Here is a 21,270-nt window from a genome sequence, read left to right on the forward strand (position 1 = left end):
GTGATTTCCTGTCTTTTTCAGGTGTCAGCTTTATTCAAAGATGGAACGATAGGAGGAAACATCAACATTGCAATTGTAGGTCTGATTCTTCTAGAAGACGAGCAGGTATTCTATCTTTGAAATCAGCTATTCTTTTTTTTTTTCTTGCCAGAAAAATAAATGCAAAATAATTTTTTTTCTTTAATATAACTGTTCTATGAGTTCTTTACTTTTATTTCTTTTGGGGACAAGAACTATTTAATAGTTTGTTAATATTTTGTGTCTGATGCAATGAGTTTCTTTTCAATTCTTTTTAATTTTTTTTTTATTTTTTTGTGGTTTTGTGCCAGGGTAGTAAGGAATACTCTTTTAATTTACTAATAAGAAAATTGAATATAAGAGCTGCATTAATATATGGGTGGGAAACACACTAGGAATACAAAGTGCAAAATGTGTCTTCAGCCACCACAAGCTTTTAGGATGCTAGCTGGAATTGAGCTCCGTCTGCTTTTTGCTAGAAGACTAAAAATGTTTCATAGCCTAGAAGTTCCATTGTACTGTGTGGCACTACACTGCCTTATTCAATTACTTCCCAATTAATTCCTATCCCTCACCACCTTCAGTCTTAGATTTTTATTTTCATGGGGATTTCCATGGAATGTCAAGCACATTTCCCTCACTGCATGCAAAACCCCAAATTACGCTGGATCCTGGTGGCTGTGGGTGAAGGAATCTACACTGCTTCCATCCTGGCCCCCTGTGAATGCATAGAGGTGTCCCTCTGTTCACAGTGAGGGTGCAGATGGACATTTCATGGCATAAGTAATGGGGGGCATCTTAGTCACATGAAATTCTCACTTTTATTTTGCTCCAAGCTAATCATTGACTCGGCCAAGGAGAGTGGGCCCCAGACCCAAGGCAGGCGCCGGGCACCACTCTCACCCCTGCCCACATCTTCAGAGTCTCCTGTTAGCCATACTTTTCTTATTTATAAGACAAAGAATTTTTTAGATGCAATATGAGATTATTCATACAATGTAAGACATCCTCAGATGTTAAAGTGCCAGGACGAGGCCTCTGTGCAGAGTGGGGATGTGTGGCAGGGCTGTTTCTAGCCCAGCTAGTCAGGGAAGAGACAGCCTCATTGTCTTTTGTGTGCGCATGTGCTGGGGAGGGGTTTGCTGAGCTAGAAGGGATTCTCAGGTGACAGGTTAATTATTCCTTGTATTAAAACGTTTTCACCTTGGAATTCATCCAAGCTGCAAAGAATAAGCGAGGTTATCGTTTGATCATACACCTGTGTTAACTTTAATTAATGCAGTTTTCCTGGAAATCACTAGCTAAAGAATGCAAGGCATGCCTCAGTGTTTATGTATAGCATTCAGCTGAGGTATATTTGACTCTCTGGAAAAACGAAATAAACACTTGAAGAGAAAACAGTCAGTGACTGAGAGACAAACATTTCCATACATCACTCTAGAAGTGAAAGTTTTAAACAAGATGGTGTTCTGAAATGGAGATAATTAACCGGGTTTTCTCTTATTATCCATAGAAAAATATGGCATACCCATAAATAATGTTTAACTCAGTGCAACCTGCTCTGATGGATTTTCCAGCTACCCCCCAAACCCCTCAGTTCCCAACAGTTCCTAAGTTCTTCCCTCTGTTATTTCACTGTTGCTCTGTCAGAACTTGGTATATGTAGATAAGGCTGAATGTCTTCTATGTAAGTTTCATTCTAGTTGCAGTTTATTTTCTAGAAATAAAGCTTTACCCATTGACCTACCTCTTCTCATAAACATGTTGGAAAGATACTTAACACTGTAAAAATAAATATTAAAAGAGTTATTAATTAGAAATCTCACCTGCCCAACTTGGTTATGAAATTAACATATCATTGTCTAGGTGTGTTTTTGTATATGCATGTGCAAAGCCATGTATAAATGATTCTGTGGCCTCATCTAAATTTAAAGAGTGCAAATATTTTGAGTGCAAAAAATTCATTCATAGAAGTAATCTATCTTGGGTCATTAAGCATGCATTCAGGATTAGACAGATACATTCCAATTGTTTATGTGCAGAACTAGAGAACTGTATATAAGTATCTACACTGAATCTGTACAGGTTTTATATAATATACCTGCCTTTGTATTTTAATACCTAAAATTGATGCAGTAGCTTATAAGCCAATCAGAGCCATTCATGTAGTTGAAATCCAAGTCAAAGCTAATGATAGTTTGCTGTAATGACAATGCATTATAACATGTTTTCTCTCCATTATCATGGGGTCCTTGGTCTCTTTTGCATAGCCAGGGCTGGTAATAAGTCACCATGCGGACCACACCTTGAGTAGTTTCTGCCAGTGGCAGTCTGGATTGCGGGGGAAAGACGGGACCCGCCATGACCACGCCATCTTACTGACGGGTCTGGATATATGCTCCTGGAAGAATGAGCCCTGCGATACTTTGGGTAAGACCCTCATTGTGACACATGCAAATCACTAAGAGTGGAGGTGGTCTTGGGGACCTCCCAACACACCCATTCTCTACATTACTTTTTCACCAAGCTTTTCAGAATACAGGTGTTTGTAGAAGAAGGCAAAAATTCTCCTCCATCTGCAGTTTTTAAACCTCTACTTCTATTTTGCCCCAAGGATAGCCTAGTGACAGGAACATTACATAGAACTATGATTTTTTTTCCATGAGATATAGTGGCCCTGGGCTCCTGGGAGTAGATTCCCTTCTCCCACATCATGAAATGCCCTTTATATGGTTGTCTAAGGGTTTTTCATCTTGTATTTCCCCAAATGAAGATAAAAACTGCATTTCACTAAGGGACATAAAATAAATATACAATTCTTTCTTTACTTTATTGTAACAGCTTTGTTACATATTCATATGATCTTTATGCCCTGTAGGATTTGCACCCATAAGTGGAATGTGTAGTAAATACCGCAGTTGCACAATCAATGAAGATACAGGCCTTGGACTGGCCTTCACCATTGCCCATGAGTCTGGACACAAGTAAGTGCTTCTGCATGGAGGGTGGAACTCAGGGTCCTTTGCTTACTAGGTGAGCACCATAGGAACAGGGATTCATTAAGTCAAGTCTGTAAAGGGAATTCACATGTACCCAAGAAGAATGGCGTTGACATCTGTAAAATGCTATCACTTAGGTTCTTGTGTTTTTATTTTAGTGCCCTGTCATGCACATTTTAAAGCCACAGCAATGCACATGTTTACATTTCTCTTGATCTATTCTCTGACATTCCTGTTCACACATGTGCCTAAGATTGAGGATAATTATATCTGTCCCTATTCCTCTGTCCTGTGTTTTGAACTTAGTCCTATGAGTTAATCTCGTTCCACGGTTAGCTGTTATCAGGGAATCCCAAATGATTGAGGACAGTGACAAGCCCTCCCATCATTAACTGTTGTTACTCTCAAGTTTGTGTATGCTTGTACGTTTACTTTTATAGTGTGTAGAGATGTTGTTTTTGATTAGTGTGCTGAGCAGAGTTTGGGGAGGGTGGGTACTGACAGGAGATCTGGCGGGCCAGATAGGAGTTGGTCTGTCTCTCATACTTCCCTCCCGACGCAGTGTTGTCAGTTTCAAAATGAAGCAGCATCAGGTAGGACCATCAGCCAAGGGACTAGGCGTGGGTGCTAGGCCTGGGCTGGCAGCTCTCAGACACTGGGGGTGTGTCATTGTGTCATCTCCTTACAGAAAAAGCTTACATCATACCCACAGAATGAGCAATTTCTAGCAATTATTTGTGGAAATTGTTGTTGTTAGACAAGATTTCGTAGGCTAATAATTCAGTAGGCTGCTTTACCTTGAGAAGCCACCTATTAAAAAAATTTTTTAAGAGCCCCACTTGCTGCCAAAGCGGCTGTGAACTTGTGGCCGTCATCCTGAGTAACACGAGGGCCGGCAGCAGGGATGCAAGTGTTTTCCTGCCATGCTGAAACTGTCCTTGACATTTCTCCGAGAAAATGTACAACCAGGAACATAATTTTTTTGTAATTTTTTTACTTTCAATCTGATTTTACTGGCAAAAGGAAAACAAAGTCTGTGTGTGTGATTTGTGTTCTTGCAAAGCTGACTTCTCCATCCGCTGTTGGAAAATGGACTGAGGTTATAGACTAATGTCAACCAGGATGTGTTTGTGTATACATGTGTGTATGTGTACATGCACTTGCATGTGTGTATACACGTGTGTGCCATGTTTAATGAAATCCTGAGGCCCTGCAGGCTTCACCTGTGTGTGAACTAATGACCTGAAAATGAAGCCTCATCTCCCATTATTTATCCCTTCATCATTACAGGTAATGATTGACTATTTCATTGCTTAGAAAATTACACCTACACTTTATAAACTTTTAGTTAAATCATAAGTGTATTTTTAATAGTCTGCTAGAGTTAAAACTTCAAAAACTCTCATTATTGCAGCGACATGAGGCTCTTGCTGTCCTCTGAACCATACCTGAATTTAATTAAACAATCAAGGCTAGAAATATTTAAGTCATTGAGGGCTGAGCAAGTCAACGTCTGATAGCAGTTGAGATACGGGCATTGGCAGCGCTAGCCGTTGCAGGTGGTGAACTTAAGCAAAGTTAAACTTGATATATCCCAAACTAGGTTCTCAGCTTGTTTTCATTGTCAACAAGCATCAGTGTTTGCACTTCTTTTTTTTAAAAGTCAGCTATTAATATTTCCTTTCCCCACTCAGACTGGGTCTAGATGAAAAAAAAATTTCCTCCAAACAAGAAAAAAAATGTTTTTACTTGAAAGTGGGAATCCAGATGGGAGTAAAGAAAGGAGCTCTGCATGTGGATGGAGGAGCGTCACATTGCCAGTAGAATTAACCTCAGAAATTGCCAGATCCTTCTCGAACACCTGCCGTTTAGCAGACATTGTGCAAAAGACAGAATGGGGAGCTCATCAATGAAGTAGTTTCTGACCATGTTAAGAAAATAAGAAATATATGTCTTTAGCCTATGGTAAATGCCAAAAGAAGTGATAATGATAGTAACAGTAATTGCCATGATAATAGTAACATCTACTCCTTGTGGAGCGCTTGTTGTAAAATATGCTGAGCAATTTCACATAGAGCTCAAACCGTAGGGACTGCCGGGGACCCTTCCTTCTGCTGCCTTCACTGACCTGGGGGGACTATGCTGAGTGCTCTGTGGCGTGTGAGTGGAACTCGGGGGTGACCGAGCCAGGGAGTGAGCGGGTAAACACATGAAGATGAGCATTTCCGGTGCGTGGTGGCTGTGACCATCTGACTCAGTAATAGAACTCCAGGTTTGGTTGAACTAAATCAAAGATAAACACATTTGTTCAGTTCATTTATTTAATAAGTATTTTTATTGAAGAAGGAATTATAAGGTTGATGCGTGGATCAAATGTCATGACCTAAACAGTGCGCCTTTATCTTGGACAATGAGCTTCAAGCAGAGTCACATTTTTTAGTTCTGCACTTTAACAAACAGAAAGTAATTTGCATCTATGAAAGACACGTGAAACATCCTGTTTCAAAGGTGAGTTTTACTTCTTCACTTCTGTTTACATTCAGAGGACGCTGTGGGTCGGAGGGGTGCTGCTGCATGCCTGCAGTCATAGGTCTTCTGATCTTTAACTCAGAGGAAGATTTCAGTTAATGTCCATCCGGTTTCTTCTACTAAGTTTAGTTTTTTCCATCTCAAAACATCTTGTAGCTTATACTGAAGAATCTGACCTAAAAATAGAAATTGTGGAAAATAAGTGTTTTTATTTGTGTCTTAAGAGAGGAGGGGCTAGAACTGGAACCAAGATGTGTATTCTCCTCTAGGACATGAGATTGAATCAGGATCTTTATTAAGCCGCCAGTATAAGGAGAGTTTCCTGGTTACACTACATCCCTAGACACAGGATATGTGGTTTGCAAGGTGCAGGTATTCAGGAATTGGCACAGACACACCAAGGGTTAAACTGCACATTTCAGAGAATATGCCATCTTGGCGTGAATCCATTTGAAAAACTCCCATCTGCTAAGGGAGGTCAGGCCGCTTGATGGGTGGGGCCCTGGGACTCAGGTCCCACATAACTGTAGCACTTGCAGCCTGACAGTGTGCAGGGGCATCCCCTGGTCAGCTCTCACCCAGTTTTCCCATCTGCAAAACCAATAGAGCACTGTGAGCTCCTTAGCTTGCATGTGCAGGTGCAATTTAAGATACATTATTTGAGCAGAACAATATGTAAAAATAGGCTTAAAAAGTTAAGTTGGAGTATCATTTTAGACCATTAAGATACTATTAAAGCACATTCATTGTGCTCAGAAGTATTCGAGATCCATCATTCTGTCTCTTACTGTCCCTGAGTTTATGGACTCATTCACTGGGCACAGTTTTCATTCACCAGCAAGGCATTATGTATGATTCTATAAAAAGACTAGTTATCCACTAGTTTTTCCCTCCAAAGTCTAAGAGAAAAGATAAAATGGACATGCCATGTAAGCGGTCAGGTAATGAGGACAGTGGGCTTTGCAAGAGAGTACACGGGGTCATCATGGGGGTCTTCTTGGATGAAGCAGAATGGTCCTCACCACCCGTTAGCTTGATAGTCCCATTTAGGTCAGCCACACTTCCCTGTGACACCCTTTCCAGTGTTTGACGATGCTGTGCACATCCCACCAGTCTGTGGCTGTGCTCTGTCATCAGGCTGTGCTCTTTCCACCAGGGCAGGGAAGCACTCACTGATTTTAAAGACTTGTGGAATATTGGAGAAAGACAGCCGCTTGCCAATACCTGGTCTGGTGATCATCAGACTGCCCTCCAGGAACTCCAATTTTATTTATTGTCATTCCTCTTAGGATTTCCTGTTTGTTTCTGTGTCCAAAAAGTATGTGAAATCCATTTGAAATCCATTGACATTGGCCCCTGCACAACAGATATGCATCATATGTACTTGAATGACTTTGGGGTGTTGAGTGATTTGATCAAGACCACATTTGAATCAAAGAAAGGGATAAAAGTTTTGAATTTTCCTTTGTGACAAGTGTGATGCCAGGTATTCTGTACAGTTTATGAGAAAGATTTTATTACCCCATTTTATATATGAGGAAGCTGAGGCTTGGAGGTTAAATAATTTGCCTAGTATCAAGCAGCTTGTGAATGACAGAGCCCAGACCCTGCCTGGGTCGCCACCTCCACAGCCCTGCTCTCTCCAGGTATCTGCCCGGCCCAGACCCCCTGCTTCCCCCACTGCTGTCCCTAGCTCAGCCTCATCTCTCACAGAGGACAAGCCGTGCTTCTCGAGAAGCCTGTGTCCAGGCTCTGGACATCTTTGTCCTACCTGTGGGCATCCTTATCACACCAAGGGTGGAATTTACCATCCAGGTTACATTGGCCCTGGCTCCTTTGAAGGATGTCTCATTTCCTTATCACTGCAGTCTGAATAGCCAGAAATAACTGACACAACCTCTAAAATCACTTGGCCAGTTGTTGGTCATTCTGAGTATATTATCAGCATTAAATAAACACTTGCCAATAGTAATTGAATCACTCAAGAAAATACTGTAGAAGACTTTAAACATACTGACACTGATTATAATTGTCAAGTCCAATATGAAATTAGGTTTCTCTTTGGGTATTTGAATTAGTGTTACAGCTGGAAATGTTGTCCTTTAATCATTCAACACACATGAATGGAGAACCTGTTTTGGGCTATCAAGTCCACACCCGCAGTGGGGCTCTGAGCATGGATAAGAGGAACCTTAATCCGTTAGAAATATATAAACTAGTAAGGGATGAAGAGATAAAACATATTTGTTATTTTAACATGTGGAATGATAAACACTTAAAATGCTGTGGTGCATCGGAGCAAAAAAATAAATGATCTGAGCTGTATAACTCCTATGGTAATTGTATTTCTTGATTACCAAATACCAGCCTTATCTTCAGAATATGTTCTATTCATTCACCCGTGACTTTATTAATGTTAAGATTAAATGTGATCACCGTGTGGTGGTTTTATGCTGATGTGCTGGCGTCCACCACATTACAATATGTGTCTTCCAGTCGTCGTACTGACTGCAAACACAACTTGTGAAATCATGGCACTGACATTTGGGAGGGCGTCAGAGTCCCCTGGGGGTGTGTTAGAATACACCCGCATGCCAGATCCCAACCCCCAGAACCGGAAATCCTCCAGTGCAGATGTCGGGTCACCACATGTGTGGTTACTTCTCAGACGTTCTGATGCACAGCAGAGTTTGAGACTTGAGGCTAGAAAGAACCATTGAAAATACCTTAAATGAAAAAGTTTAAGACCAAGATGTTTCCAGAGCGGGGACATTGTGACTTTGAATTCCTTAGAAATATAGGCAGAAGTGGTAGTAAATGTATTGAGAGCAATTGCTGGACAATAATGCATCTTCTTCATGAGTAGATCAAAGGCCAGCAGAGGAGGGTAGTTTGCTATTTCATTTTGGTCGTTTTCTGCCCAGGGCAGCCTCCTGTTTGGCAGCCTGAATCCTTCTGCAGCCATGACACATTTCCTCTGCCACATGGTGTCCCTGGCCTTGATTAATTGCCTTTAATAGAACTTCAGAGAATGGGTGGAGGCTAAAATGACTACGTCTACATCATCTTTGGTACTGATCAGAAATTTTGCAGGAATTCAGTAGCATTTGCATGCCAGCTTTTCTTGGATACGCCCTTCAATCATGCTCAGGTTACACTGTTGCGTGGGTCCCCCCTGGGCTCTGGCATCAGAGTGCCAGGTTCTAGTTTTGTCTCTGCAACCCTGAACAAAGTCTCTCTCCAGTCCTCAGTCTGCTGTCATTAATATATGGTCATTAATATATGACCTACCTTATAGGGTTTTGGTGATATTTAAGTAAGAAAATATAGGTCATATGCTTAATGTCATATCTATAAAATAGTGAGTGCTTATACATGTTAATTACTACGTTTACTCATATTATTGAATAGCCATAAGCAAAACAGTTAAGCGGACAAATGTGTCTTCAGCCTTGGCAATAAGTACAGATTCTCTTGTTAGCTTTTAGAGCCCAATTCCCCCACCTTGGTGTCATCCTGTCCCTGCTGCCTTCCCCCCACTCAACATGGGATGCTTGGCTGTAGAATGTCCCCAGATCCAGTAACCATTTTGTCCTTCTTTTCCTTCTCTCTATCTCTCTCTCTCACTTTCCCTTTTCCTCTGCATCTCTGCACCTCCCTGCTGGGACCCTGCTTTTAGGGAATGCATACAATGACTGGCTACCAAACATTCACTACCAGTAGTGACTTGACTCTGCAAGAATATATTTACCTCAGTGGGAAGTCTCCAGTGTGCATAGAGCTCCCAAATCCCCAAGGCGTTCCTCCCCAGGCAGTAGCTGTGCTCTTCTGAGACAAGGGAAGATGGCAGTGCAAGGCTCTCCTATAGGAAAAGCTCTTGGAAGTTAAAAAGAAATAGACTCGATGAGGAGGGAGGGAGCAACTCAGGTCAACATGATTCTCACAAGTGCAGGGCTGAAGTTTCTTCACAAGTCATTAAGCAGATGCTGATTGGCATTGTGGGATTTGAACACCTCTGATGGACACTATTAAGGGTTCCTATAGCCAATAGAGCTTGAGACGTTCCTATATACCAAGCCAGGTGTGGATCCCAAAGAGGTCTGGTTTTCACTCGAGAGTAACCAGTGCTGCTTCAAACAGCACCCACAAATACGCCCAACCGTGTCCACCCATCGGGGTTCTGTGGAGCTACTTCCTCCAAAGGGGTGCAGGGATTTGGCTTAAGTGCTGCCCACTGTCTCAGCTTCCAGTGGTGCAGACTGGATAGTCTGAGATGGAGCAGCCCCAGGCGGGTGTGGAGACAGAATGTCAGCCCCACCGGGAGCTGCAGTAGCTGCTTAGTAGTTCTCAAATCGCTGGAAGCATCACAGTCACCTGGGGAGCTTGTTGGAAAACTCAAATGCCTGGATCTCTCTTTTCTGAATCAACAGTTCCTGGCTGGGAGCCTGGCATCTGTGTTTCTAACAAACGCCCTTGGAAATTCTGACAATCGTGGTGAGCAGAAAAGAGTGTAGACAGAAGGAAGCAAGCGACATAGAGCAGTATGAGCTTCTCGATCGCAATTTCTTGCCACACACTTGAAATGCTTCCCTTTTATTAAAGAATTAAATCATCCACCCTTGGTGGGCACCTGGACTTTTACTCTGATTTGATGTGGGTGTACACTTCCACAACTTCCATGGGTGGTCTGTTCTTCAGGGCAGGCCTAGGAATGCAGGAATATTCTCAACAAATTGGCTGTTAGGACTTTTATTTTTGCCTGCCCAGTGTACAGAGGTAGGGGAGTCTCCACAGTCTTGACTTGTGTTTGTTAAAGGAAATGAAACAATTTCAACTGTTCTTTGTTATGAGAGAACTGTTTTTTTCTCTCTCTTTCTCCTAGCTTTGGCATGGTCCATGATGGGGAAGGGAATGTGTGTAAAAAGTCTGAAGGCAACATAATGTCCCCAACGTTGGCCGGACGCAACGGAGTCTTCTCCTGGTCACCCTGCAGCCGCCAGTATCTGCACAAATTTTTAAGGTATGAACTCCTTGAGCTGCACGTGATCTTTCTGTGGCTCTGCTGCTCACAGCCTGGTCTGCTGACCCTGCGCAAGCAGCCCCCAGGTGGTGCTTCTGGGTGTGTGTCCCCTTTGAAGATGTCTTGAGACCCTCAGTTGACCCAGGAGTTTGCTCCTTAGAGCATCGAGGCCTCCTGGCTCAACCCATCGTTGGCCTTTAGACTCAAGAGGAGCCATTCAACCTTACCAAAGCATTAGTCACTAACATTTAATTTTTTAAATTCTCACTTCTATAACTAGGCATATTCAGACAGTGAATAGGAAGATACAGCATGTATACATTTGTAACCACAATGATAAAGCATAACTAAGGTTTTTTTTTGTTTGTTTGTTTATTTGTTTTTACAAAATACATTTCCCATTAGGTAGAAAAACTTTAGTGTATAAACTTTAACCTAAATCTAAAATCCTGTAATTTTAAGTAATATTTTTAGATAATTTATTTTAGCACTAATTTATTTAGGGTATACAACATTGGGGAGATAGAATTTGACCCTTGAAAAAGAGGTGGTCAGTAGATTTTTAAAGTTTCAGAGAAATAAGGGACTTTAAGAAACATCCTTAGATCTGCTAATACAGTAGATGATCCCCCAAATCTCAATGGCTTTGAGTTTACACCCTGGTGTAAACCTTGTCTTAGTCTGTTTGTGTTGGTATAAAGAAATACCTAAGGCTGTGGGTGATTTATAAAGAAAAGAGGTTTATTTGGCTCACCGTTCTGCAGGCTGTACAAGAAGCATGGCACTAGCATCTGCTTCTAACGAGGGCTTCAGGAAGCTTCCATTCGTGGTGGAAGGTGAGGGGGAGCTGGCATCAAATGGCAAGAGAGGAAGGGAGACAGGGGAGGGAGGTGCCAGGCTCTTTCTAACAATCAGTTCTCAGGGAAACAATAGAGTAAGAACTCACTCACTACCATGAGGATGGCAGCAGGCCACTCATGAGGGATCTGCCCCCATGACCCAGACACCTCCCGCCAGGCCCCATCTCCTACATTAGGGATCAAATTTCAACGTGAGACTTGGTGGGGCCATAGGCCAAGCTGTAGTGAACCTTAAGCCAAAATTTCATTTCTGTCTCACATTACACCCTGGTGTGAACTGAGGGGTCTCTGCTCCATGCAATCATTCAGAGACCCAGGTTTCTTCCATCTTGTGGCTCTTTTCTCTTCCAGGGCCCAGTTCTACAGACAGCCAAAGGGTGGGGACAGAAGAGCAAGGAGGGTGTGCAGGGGAGGGGTGGTACTTTTGGAGGGAGAACTCAGACTGTAGCCTGAAGTCCAAGGGGGGCTGAAACAGTTATCTACCCAGGAGCTCTGGAGGAACAGAATGGGAAGAGGAGCAAGAGGGCCCTCTGGGCCACAGCATCAACCCCAAATGCTATCACAGGGAAGTAACTGAAACCTGGAAGGGCCAGCTAGAGGATCGCAAGATTGAGAGCAGAACCCGGGCATTCTGGATGCTGGAAATGACCTCTCTCTTCATCCCAAAGACAATGGATGCAGCCAGCAGAGGAGAAGCATTTGTGTTGCAATCATAGCTGTTATTTTTATTTTTATCTCTAAGTACTAAAAATATTACTTGATTCAGTTGCTAAAAAGGTGAATCAGAGTCTTGGTTTATAATAGAAAGCAGATTTTATCTCTTGAAGGTGACTGAGCTCTGAGGAAGGACCCAGGCGGTGTGCACACTGGGCCTGCATTCCTAGGCTGCATGCGGTGTTCATGCGTGCCGGATCCATGTGTGTTCCTGTGAATTCCTTCCCTTCCGCCTGGGCACATTCTTCTGAGGCCAATGGCAGCACCTGGAGCTGACTGGGATTTGATATTTTCATTCCTCATGGAAGACATCAGTCTCCACCTTTGCTATTTAGGAAATATTATAGCTTTTTGGCGTGAAATGGGAGACCCGTCTTATTCAGGATGAAGGACATGTTTACTCACTAGACGGAAATGGATTTTTCCAGACACACAGAAGAATTGGGCTTGCTCCTAAGAAACACATTGACTCACAATAGCCTACTGATTCTAGTAGAGGAGACATAAAAAATGTGCTTCCTTATTTTCAGAACTCACTGATGCTAGCAAGTAACAAAGGGAAATGGGCTGCTGTGTTTATGCTCAATTAAATTCATTTATAATATTTTTTAAAAATCATATTTCCAAAATCCATCAAAGAAAGTATGTAAATTATTGCGCCTATTTCAATGATAATCTTGGAAAAAGCTAACAAATGCAACCACATTACCTTAAGAATTTGGAGCTGATTGCACAAGAAATCACAAAATAATTAGTAAAATTGAAAGTTAGATAAAGAGGAAAAGAAAATGAAAATAAAAAAATGAAGATCAGAGAAAAGGACATAAATACATAAATCCTAAGGTACTACTGAGTTGTGATAGCAAAGCTTGAAATTTGGCAAGAAAGGAAATATAATATATTCCTAATACTAGAAAGTAGGGCAAATACTAACACTTCAAGGAAAACAAAGCTTTTTTAAAAAATAATAGCTTTATTGACATAAAGTTGATGTACAAAAAGACTACACACATACAATGTGTACAGCTGGGTGGGAGTTTAGACACATGCAGACACCAGTGAAACCGTCTGCACTGAGTTTCCACCAGAGTTGGTTGAAGAAAAAATCAGCAGGCAGCACCAGCACCCAAGAAGTCCCCAAGCTGGGAAGCCAGATATCTTCCTTCCAAGTCTTTGCAACTTATGTATTCCTACAGTCAAAGCTAAGAACTGGTTATTCCAAACTGAGAATTAAGGATGGGAGTGTCACCAGTCAGGGTTCAACTGTCCCCTCTGGTTTCTCTCACTGATCTTCCTTTGGATTCCACTTTTTCTTAGTTTTCTTCCTTATTTATTTATTTATTTAGAGCTCTTTTTTTTTTTTTTCTTTTCTGTTGCACAATTTAGGTCTCTTGTTCCCAGAACTCTGAACAGGATCACGCAGTGTTTCTGTTGGTTCACTCCCATGCGCTGTCTCGGGGACTGCTTCCCCACGGCTGGGTTACCCACCTCGCTGCCTCTTCCTTGGGTTCTCTAGAAGGCCCCATATTCTGCCTCTGAGCCAGCACCTGGATCATCATCCTTTAGGGTCTTCCTGCCTTGTGTTCATACTCTGAGATCTCAGTCAAGATATTTTAACACCGTAAGGAATGATGACTGCAATCCATGTTTTATGCCACCCAGGATGAGTGAGCATTTTGTGGACAATATCTGCATCTTGGTAACATAAATCTGTATTCTAGGAATATACACTTGATCATTTTTTTCAATTTCTATTACCAAAAAAGACAATATTAATATTATTCTGCAGCTGACACAACCCTGGGGCACATTTAACATTTGTCATTCTGTGTATTGTATTCTCATGAAGTCAAGTTGGGGGTTGTTAGCATTGTTTTTAGCTGTTTCTTCCAGCTGTTCACATTTTTTTCAGTGTGTGTATGAAGAATTCTGTTCTCAGTAGCAAAGAGCCTTCACTTTAAACTCACCATGCTCTTCTTTGCATTAACAAGGAAAATTTGGAGGTTTCTATATCTCAGATCTTTTCTATAATTTTCTAGATTCAGAATTTTTTTAAATATCTTTCTTATCTTCATGGTTATAAGGTAAATATAGAAATACTTTTTAATATTTTGAAATATGCTCTGACAACTTGGAAAACCAGGGGATGCAAATTTGGGTGTGTAGTGAGAATCGGCTTCATGGAAGAGTCCCAGAGAAGCTTGGAAACTGCCGAGAGATATAGGAAGACTCATGGAAATAAATAGTTACATGCTTAGAGAAGAATTAGTTTGAGGACATTGAAAATGGACTATAATTTTCAAATCAGAATATAGTCTTAAGAATGATAATTAAGATACTGGAATTAAAAGCCATTTTTGTCCTATAGATTCTACAAAGGCTAAACTATATACTGAAGTGTGCTGATTTGTTTTTGTGCTAATCCAGTAAAACACTTCTGTAGCATTTCAATAATAAACCTTTATTTTCAGGGACTTTGCTAATTTCTGTGGACCATATGATTATAAATAAACATATAAGGTTTTAGATGATTACATACATATTTGTTTTCTTGAAAGATCAAATTTTCCAAGAAAGTCTCTTGCTGTCAAATTCAGTATTAAGTTTTATTTTACTTGAAAACTAGTTGCAAATTGGACACTTCCACCATGTGTTAAGTTTTGATTTTTCACTGACTTAATAAATCTGAGACTGTCTTCTTTAACAAGTTTGCTGACTTCCTGATTTCCAAGTAATCAAAATGCTCTTATACTCTCCACCATTAGGTGGCTTTTTGGATAGGATCCCAGCAATGAGTAAGGTAGATGGCTAACTTTTAAAGCTGAATCTGCCCTCCCTTATTAGCAGTTAACATTTGGTAGATGGAAAAACGTGTATAATAAGAGAACTCAATTGGCCTGAAGTTGTCAGCACCACTTTTCTCCATTCTTGGTAGAGTCATGGAGGACAGATACTTGTTTGAAGTCAATGCATCAACCTAGTCAATAAAGTCATTTCCTATTAACAGATGCAAACCTCATCACAATTACTCATGTCTGCATCTAGGAGGCCTGTGACTTAGGGAAATTTTAGCTCATTATTTTACATTTTATGACAACATGGGCTCATCTTCAATTTACTGTTTAAAAATTTGAATCATGTCCTGCAGATGAGTGAATATGCCTGCCTTCTGACCACGTGAAACTGCACATACATCGATACACAGGAAAGGTGGCCGTCCCAGGGAACTGGAGGTTTGAGAGGAGCATGGATCTCCCTGCCATAACCCATGCTGCCTTTGTTGATGCGAAAATGTGATTTGACCTGAGAGCCCATTAAGCATGTTTTTCTGCATAATGGAGATAATACATTTCAGTCACACCTTGCTCGGCTATACACTGTCCATCTTAAGGAAAACAAAGAAACCAGCCACGGCTGATTGCTGTTTGTGCAGTGCTGGTGAGACTGCAAGACCGGAGAACAGGTGCCGCCCTATAGTGGGAAAAGGAGCTGATACGTAGATCATGTCTCCATCACTCGTGTCTGGGAAGGTCTTGACCTTGGCGAGTGACATAACCTTTCCTGAGGGCCCCGTTTTCATACCTGGAAAATGAGGGGCCACAACTTAAAGACCTCCAAAGCTCTTAATCATTTTATGTTTCACTAATTAGAGTGGGAAAAGGATTTTGAAAGTTACTGTGGTATTTTTCACCTGCCTTAGTGTTTTCATTAACATTATTTTTGTTGTGGTACAAGATATACACAGAAAAGTATAAAATTATTAGGGTACAGCTCAGTGAATTTTCACACAGAGAATACAGTAGTGTGACTCTTGTAGGATCAAGATACAGAGCACAGTGAGGACGCCAGAAACCTCCTTCCCCACACTCTGGTCCTCACCTTCCTCTTCCCCAAAGGCAACCACTTGCCTGACATGGGACAGTAGAGAGTGAAATCAGGAGTTATGTACTGTTTTGTGATTATGAGATTCACCCTTGTTGCCGCATATAAATATAGCATTAGTTTGCTTATTTTTGTTGTATGAATATACAGTAATTCATTAATCCATTCTGTTGGAGATAGACATTTGAGTTTCCAACCTTTGGCTATTTTAAGGAATGTTACTGTGAATATTCTTTGGCTTATGTATGTATCTGTGAGTACACATAGGAGTGGAATTTCAGGGGCGTGAATGTATATTCACAGCTTCAGTGACACTACCAAGCACCTTTCCTAGCTGGTCATGCGAAGCTACACTCCCAGAAGCAGTTATGAAACATTCAAATGGCTTCAAATCCTTGCAGACACTTAGCCATGCTGGTATTTTTCATTTTAGTCACTCTGATGGGTGTGTAGCGGCATATCAATGTGTTAATTAATGACACTGGATACCTTTTACATGTTTAATGGCCACTTGAATAACCTTTTTAGTAAAGTGCCTGTTCAAATCTCTTACACATTTAAAAAATGTTAGACTCTCTGGCTTTTTCTTGTCTCTTTATGGGGGTACTTTAAAAATTTGGAGTGTGAATATTTTGTCCTATTCTGGAATATATGTAATGTAAATATCTTCTCTTGTTCTAACTTCCTATTTACACTTTCCATAAAGATATCTTCTGATAAACATAAATTTTAATTTTTTTTAATGGAGACCAAACTACCCACATTTTTCTTAAGGGTTAGTGCTTTTTGTACACTGCTGGGGGGGGGGGTCTGCTTACCCCAAAGTTGTTAATTTACTCATCCACATGATCTCCTATAGGCGTAATTGTTTGCTTATCACATGTAGACCACTTAATTTTTATATATGGCATGCAACAAAGTCAAAATTAATTTTTTCCACATGCTTAATGGTGGTAGATTGTGAAATGAAGCTGCAGTGATTTTCTTTTCTGTATTACACTTTGGCGGCTGTGCCATTTTGCATTCTCACTGGCAGTGAACAAGAGTTCCTGTTGCTCCACATTCTCATCAGCACTTGGCATTGTCAATGCTTTGGGTTTTAGCTGCTCTAAGAGGTGTGTAGTAATATCTCATTGATGTTTTCTGTGATTCCCTGATGACATGTGATGCTGAGCATCTTTTTATATGCTTATTTACCATCTATGTATATTCTTTGATAAGGTGTTTGTTCAAGTATTTTCCCCGTCTTTGTTTACTTACTGTTGAACTTTAAGTGTCTTTTATATATTTTATATAACAGCCCTTTATCAGATATATCTTTTATAAATACTTTCTCCCAGTCTGTGTCTTGTCTTCTCGTTTTCTTGACAGTGTCTTTCACAGAGCAGAAGTTGTTAATTTTAATGAAGTCCAGCTTAATGATTATTTCTCTCATAGATTGTACCTTCAGTGTTGTGTCTAAAAAGTCATCACCATACCAAACATCACCTAGATTTTCTTCTGTTATTTTATAGAGGTTTTATAGTTTTGTTTTTTTATATTTAGATCTATGATCCATTTTGAGTAAATTTTTGTGAAGAATATAAAGTCTGTGTTTAGATTCATTTTTTTACATGTAGGTATACAGTTGTTCCAGCATTATTTGTTGGAAAGGCTATCTTTCCTCCATTCTATTGCCTTTGCTCTTTTGTCAAAGAGCAGTTGACTCTATTTGTGTAGGTCTATATCTGGTCTCTCTCTTCTGTTCCATTGATCTATTTGCCTGTTGTTTTGACGATACCACACTTTCTTGGTTACTGTAACTTTATAGTAAGTCTTGCAGTTAGGTAGGATCAGTCCTTGGACTTTGTTCTTCTCCTTCAATATTGTGCTGATTATTCTGGGTCTTTTTCATCTCCATATAAACACCAGAATCAGTTTATTAACTTGCTTGAATTTTGACTGGGATTGCATTAAAGCTATAGATCATGACAGAAGGCCTGGCATCTTTACAATATTGAATTTTCCTCTCCATGGACATGGGATATCTCTCCATTTCTTTCTTTCTTTAATTTCTTCCATCAGAGTTTTGTAGTTTTTTTCATATAGATCTTGTACATATTTTTCTAGATTTATATCTATGTATTTCATTTTGGGGGTGCTAATATAGATGGTAATATATTTTTAATTTAAATAAATTCTACTTGTTCATTGCTAGTATATAGAAAAGCAGTTGGATTTTGCATATTAACCATTTATCCGGCAATTTTGCTATAAACACTTACTAGTTCCAGGAGATTTTTGGTTGATTCTTTCAAATTTCTACATAGACAGTCATGTCATCTGTGACCAAAGAGAATTTTATTCATTCTTTTCCAGTCTGTATACCTTTCATTTCCTTTTTTTGTCTTATTGAACTAGCTAGGACTTTCAATACAATATTGAAAAGGACTGGTGAGAGGAGTCATTCTTATTAGTTTCTGATTTTGGTGGAAAAGCTTTAAGTTTCTCACCGTTAATTACGACGTTAGTTGTAGGTTTTTTGCAGATGTTCTTTATACAGTTGAGGAAAGCCTTCTTTATTCGTAGTTTGCCAGGAGTTTTTATCATGAATGGCTGTTAAATTTTGTCAAATGCTTTTATGTGGTTTTCTTCTTTAGTCTGTTGATGTAATGTTGAATGCTGAACCAGCCTTCCACACCTAGGATTAATCCCACTTGGTCATGATATGTAATTTTTTTATGCATTGGTGGATTCAATTTGCTAATATTTTGTTGAAGATTTTTGTATCTATGTTCATGAGAGATACTGGTATATAGATTTATTTTCTTGTAGTGTCTTTGTCTGATTTTGGTATTAGGGTAATGCTGGCCTCACTGAATGAGTCAGAAAGTATTCCCTTTGCTCTGTCTTCTGAAAGAGTTTGTATATAATGGGTATAATTTCTTCCCTAAATGTTTGGTAGAATTCACAGGGGACCCATCTGAGCTGTTTGTTGAGTTTTATGCACAGACTCCTGAGCTCCACAGTAGTGGAACCCTGGAGACTAGAGCCAAAGATCTTCCACTCAAAGCAAAATTTGAGGGATGGTCTTCCATTTTCAATATATTATGATTATATGTTTTGATTTTTTAGAGGAAGGGCCTATTGAAATTTATGGATAGGATTTACTTGCTATTTGCAAACACAAAAATGTTTAAATATTCCTCCCCTAAATGCATAACTTATACCAAAGAACATCCTGGTAGAGAATTGTATACTCTATTTGCAAAGGAAGGAATCAGTAGTTGGTCTTTAGGCATCTATTAGTGAATTTTAGCAGAGCTAATTCTTGACTTTGAGGTCTGTTCATAAATTAGCCTGAGCATAGAACATTGCCAGGGAAAATCCAGTGTTCCATGGCGAACTTCAGGAAGCTGTAAGGTAATGTACAGGTGTCCCCTAGCCTAGGGAAAAAACGAATGAAAGGAAAAGAAAGAAAGAAAATTCCAGTCTTTGAGATAGGTGGATTGTGTTGTACTTTTACAAAGCCCATTTCCATCTTTTGGTTGTTTCTGGCAAGAAGTGTGCAAGGAAGGTGTCTGTAATGGGAGCTTCTCATGTTGAACATTTGGTTATAATCATTCAATTTCACTTTTCCTCATGATAAGTTTGAGAAATCTAATGAAAAACAAATTGTCTTCCCAGAAAAGGAAAATACATTATGAATAATTTCAGAAAATGGAGTCCCTGTATTTAAATATAATTAATATAAATATTGTATTGGACCTCAGGAGAAAAATTTCCCCTTTCTATACAGGCTGTATAGTAAAAGAGCATGAGAAAAAAACGTATCATTGATAGTGCGTCCTTAGGTGACTCTGTTGGCAGTCGCCAGCAGCCTCGTCCCTCTTTGTTTCAGCACTGCTCAAGCTGTCTGCCTCGCTGACCAGCCAAAGCCTGTGAAGGAATACAAGTATCCTGAGAAGCTGCCTGGAGAGCTGTACGATGCAAACACGCAGTGCAAGTGGCAATTCGGAGAGAAAGCCAAGCTCTGCATGCTGGACTTTAAAAAGGCAAGTGATTATTGGCACATGCTCAGTGAAATATGATTCATAAAGCTGTTTTATTTAGTGTAACTGACATTGATGTATTCTGCATTTATTGGGTACCTACCAAATGTCAGATCCTGTGTGTTAAGACTGGTCCTATATAACAGGAAACACATGTTTTACTGGCAAAGAAGATGATGGTAGATACTGTTGTGGATATCAGTTTTCATTTGAGAACTGACTTGGCCTGTTAGGTCAGATCTTTCTTTCTGATTTATCATGTGTGAGTTCAGCACTAATTTTTAGTCAGTGTAAGTTGGCAAATTAATACTCTCCATTTTTTAATTGGTATTAAGAAAACAAGGCCTTGCTCCTCCCTCCCTATATGAGCATAATTTACTATGTAGCAGCAGCCTGTCCCGGGCTTCTGATTAATAAATCCCCCCAAATAAAGTTTTTATAAAGTAGTTTCTCATAGAAGGTGATATCTATTCTAGGAACCCTAGAGACATTACCAGAGTGATTTCCTAACATAAATTCCTCATATAACACAGAGACATATGCTCTTGCAAGACGGGGAAAATCAAGATTTAGGAACTTTCTCTATGGAACCACAAGAAAAGCTACCCATAAATTTAACGAATGTAACTATTTTTGAGGTTTCTTTTATTCTAGTTTATAATGACATCAAGAGGAAAGTAGACAAAAAATATGGTCCTACAGAAACTTCCAAACATTTCAGAATGCACGGGGAATACTCCCAACTTCAACCTAACGTGATAATCTTCTTTCTTCTGAATGCAAGTAGAGCTTCCCCAAAGATCAATACAGCTCTGTGCCAGGACTGGACTCTCCTTTCCTCGGCTGGGTGATCTCAGCTTGGAACAAGAGCAATAAATCAGTCAGCATCAGCATGGATCCCCATGCTGCTTTTTCCTGTGGGCAGAGATGTAAATTCCCTACGAATTTTTTTTTTTATTAATTCTTTTGTTTGTTAAGGAAAAGAGGCATAAAACTAATGTTTTCTTTCAAAGATGAGATCTTCTAGAGCATACTTTGTTTTGCACTGTAGTCTACTTTGTGACTACTTTGGGCCATGTCATTCATAGTCCCCTAGTGACATCTGGAAAATATAGGCAATAATAAATGCAGGATGTCTTTTAGTAATTGAGGAAATATTTACATGCCATGAAAAGCATTCATTTTCAGGGTACCATTTGAACTTTAACAAATGGATT

At 40.0% G+C, this 21,270-nt stretch overlaps 1 protein-coding gene across 1 annotated transcript in view; it reads left to right on the forward strand.

The window, feature by feature from the left end:
• ADAMTS16 (ADAM metallopeptidase with thrombospondin type 1 motif 16) overlaps positions 1-21,270 on the forward strand; it is a 125,640-nt gene that overhangs the window by 43,761 nt on the left and 60,609 nt on the right. The window contains exons 5-9 of the mRNA XM_045566084.1: positions 22-105; positions 2,289-2,448; positions 2,897-3,002; positions 10,429-10,566; positions 19,903-20,056. Coding sequence (XP_045422040.1) covers positions 22-105; positions 2,289-2,448; positions 2,897-3,002; positions 10,429-10,566; positions 19,903-20,056 — 642 coding nt within the window. The remainder of the gene's footprint in view (positions 1-21; positions 106-2,288; positions 2,449-2,896; positions 3,003-10,428; positions 10,567-19,902; positions 20,057-21,270) is intronic.

The sequence above is a fragment of the Lemur catta genome, chromosome 12, assembly GCF_020740605.2.
Source record: "Lemur catta isolate mLemCat1 chromosome 12, mLemCat1.pri, whole genome shotgun sequence".
In the NCBI taxonomy this organism is placed as follows: domain Eukaryota; kingdom Metazoa; phylum Chordata; class Mammalia; order Primates; family Lemuridae; genus Lemur; species Lemur catta.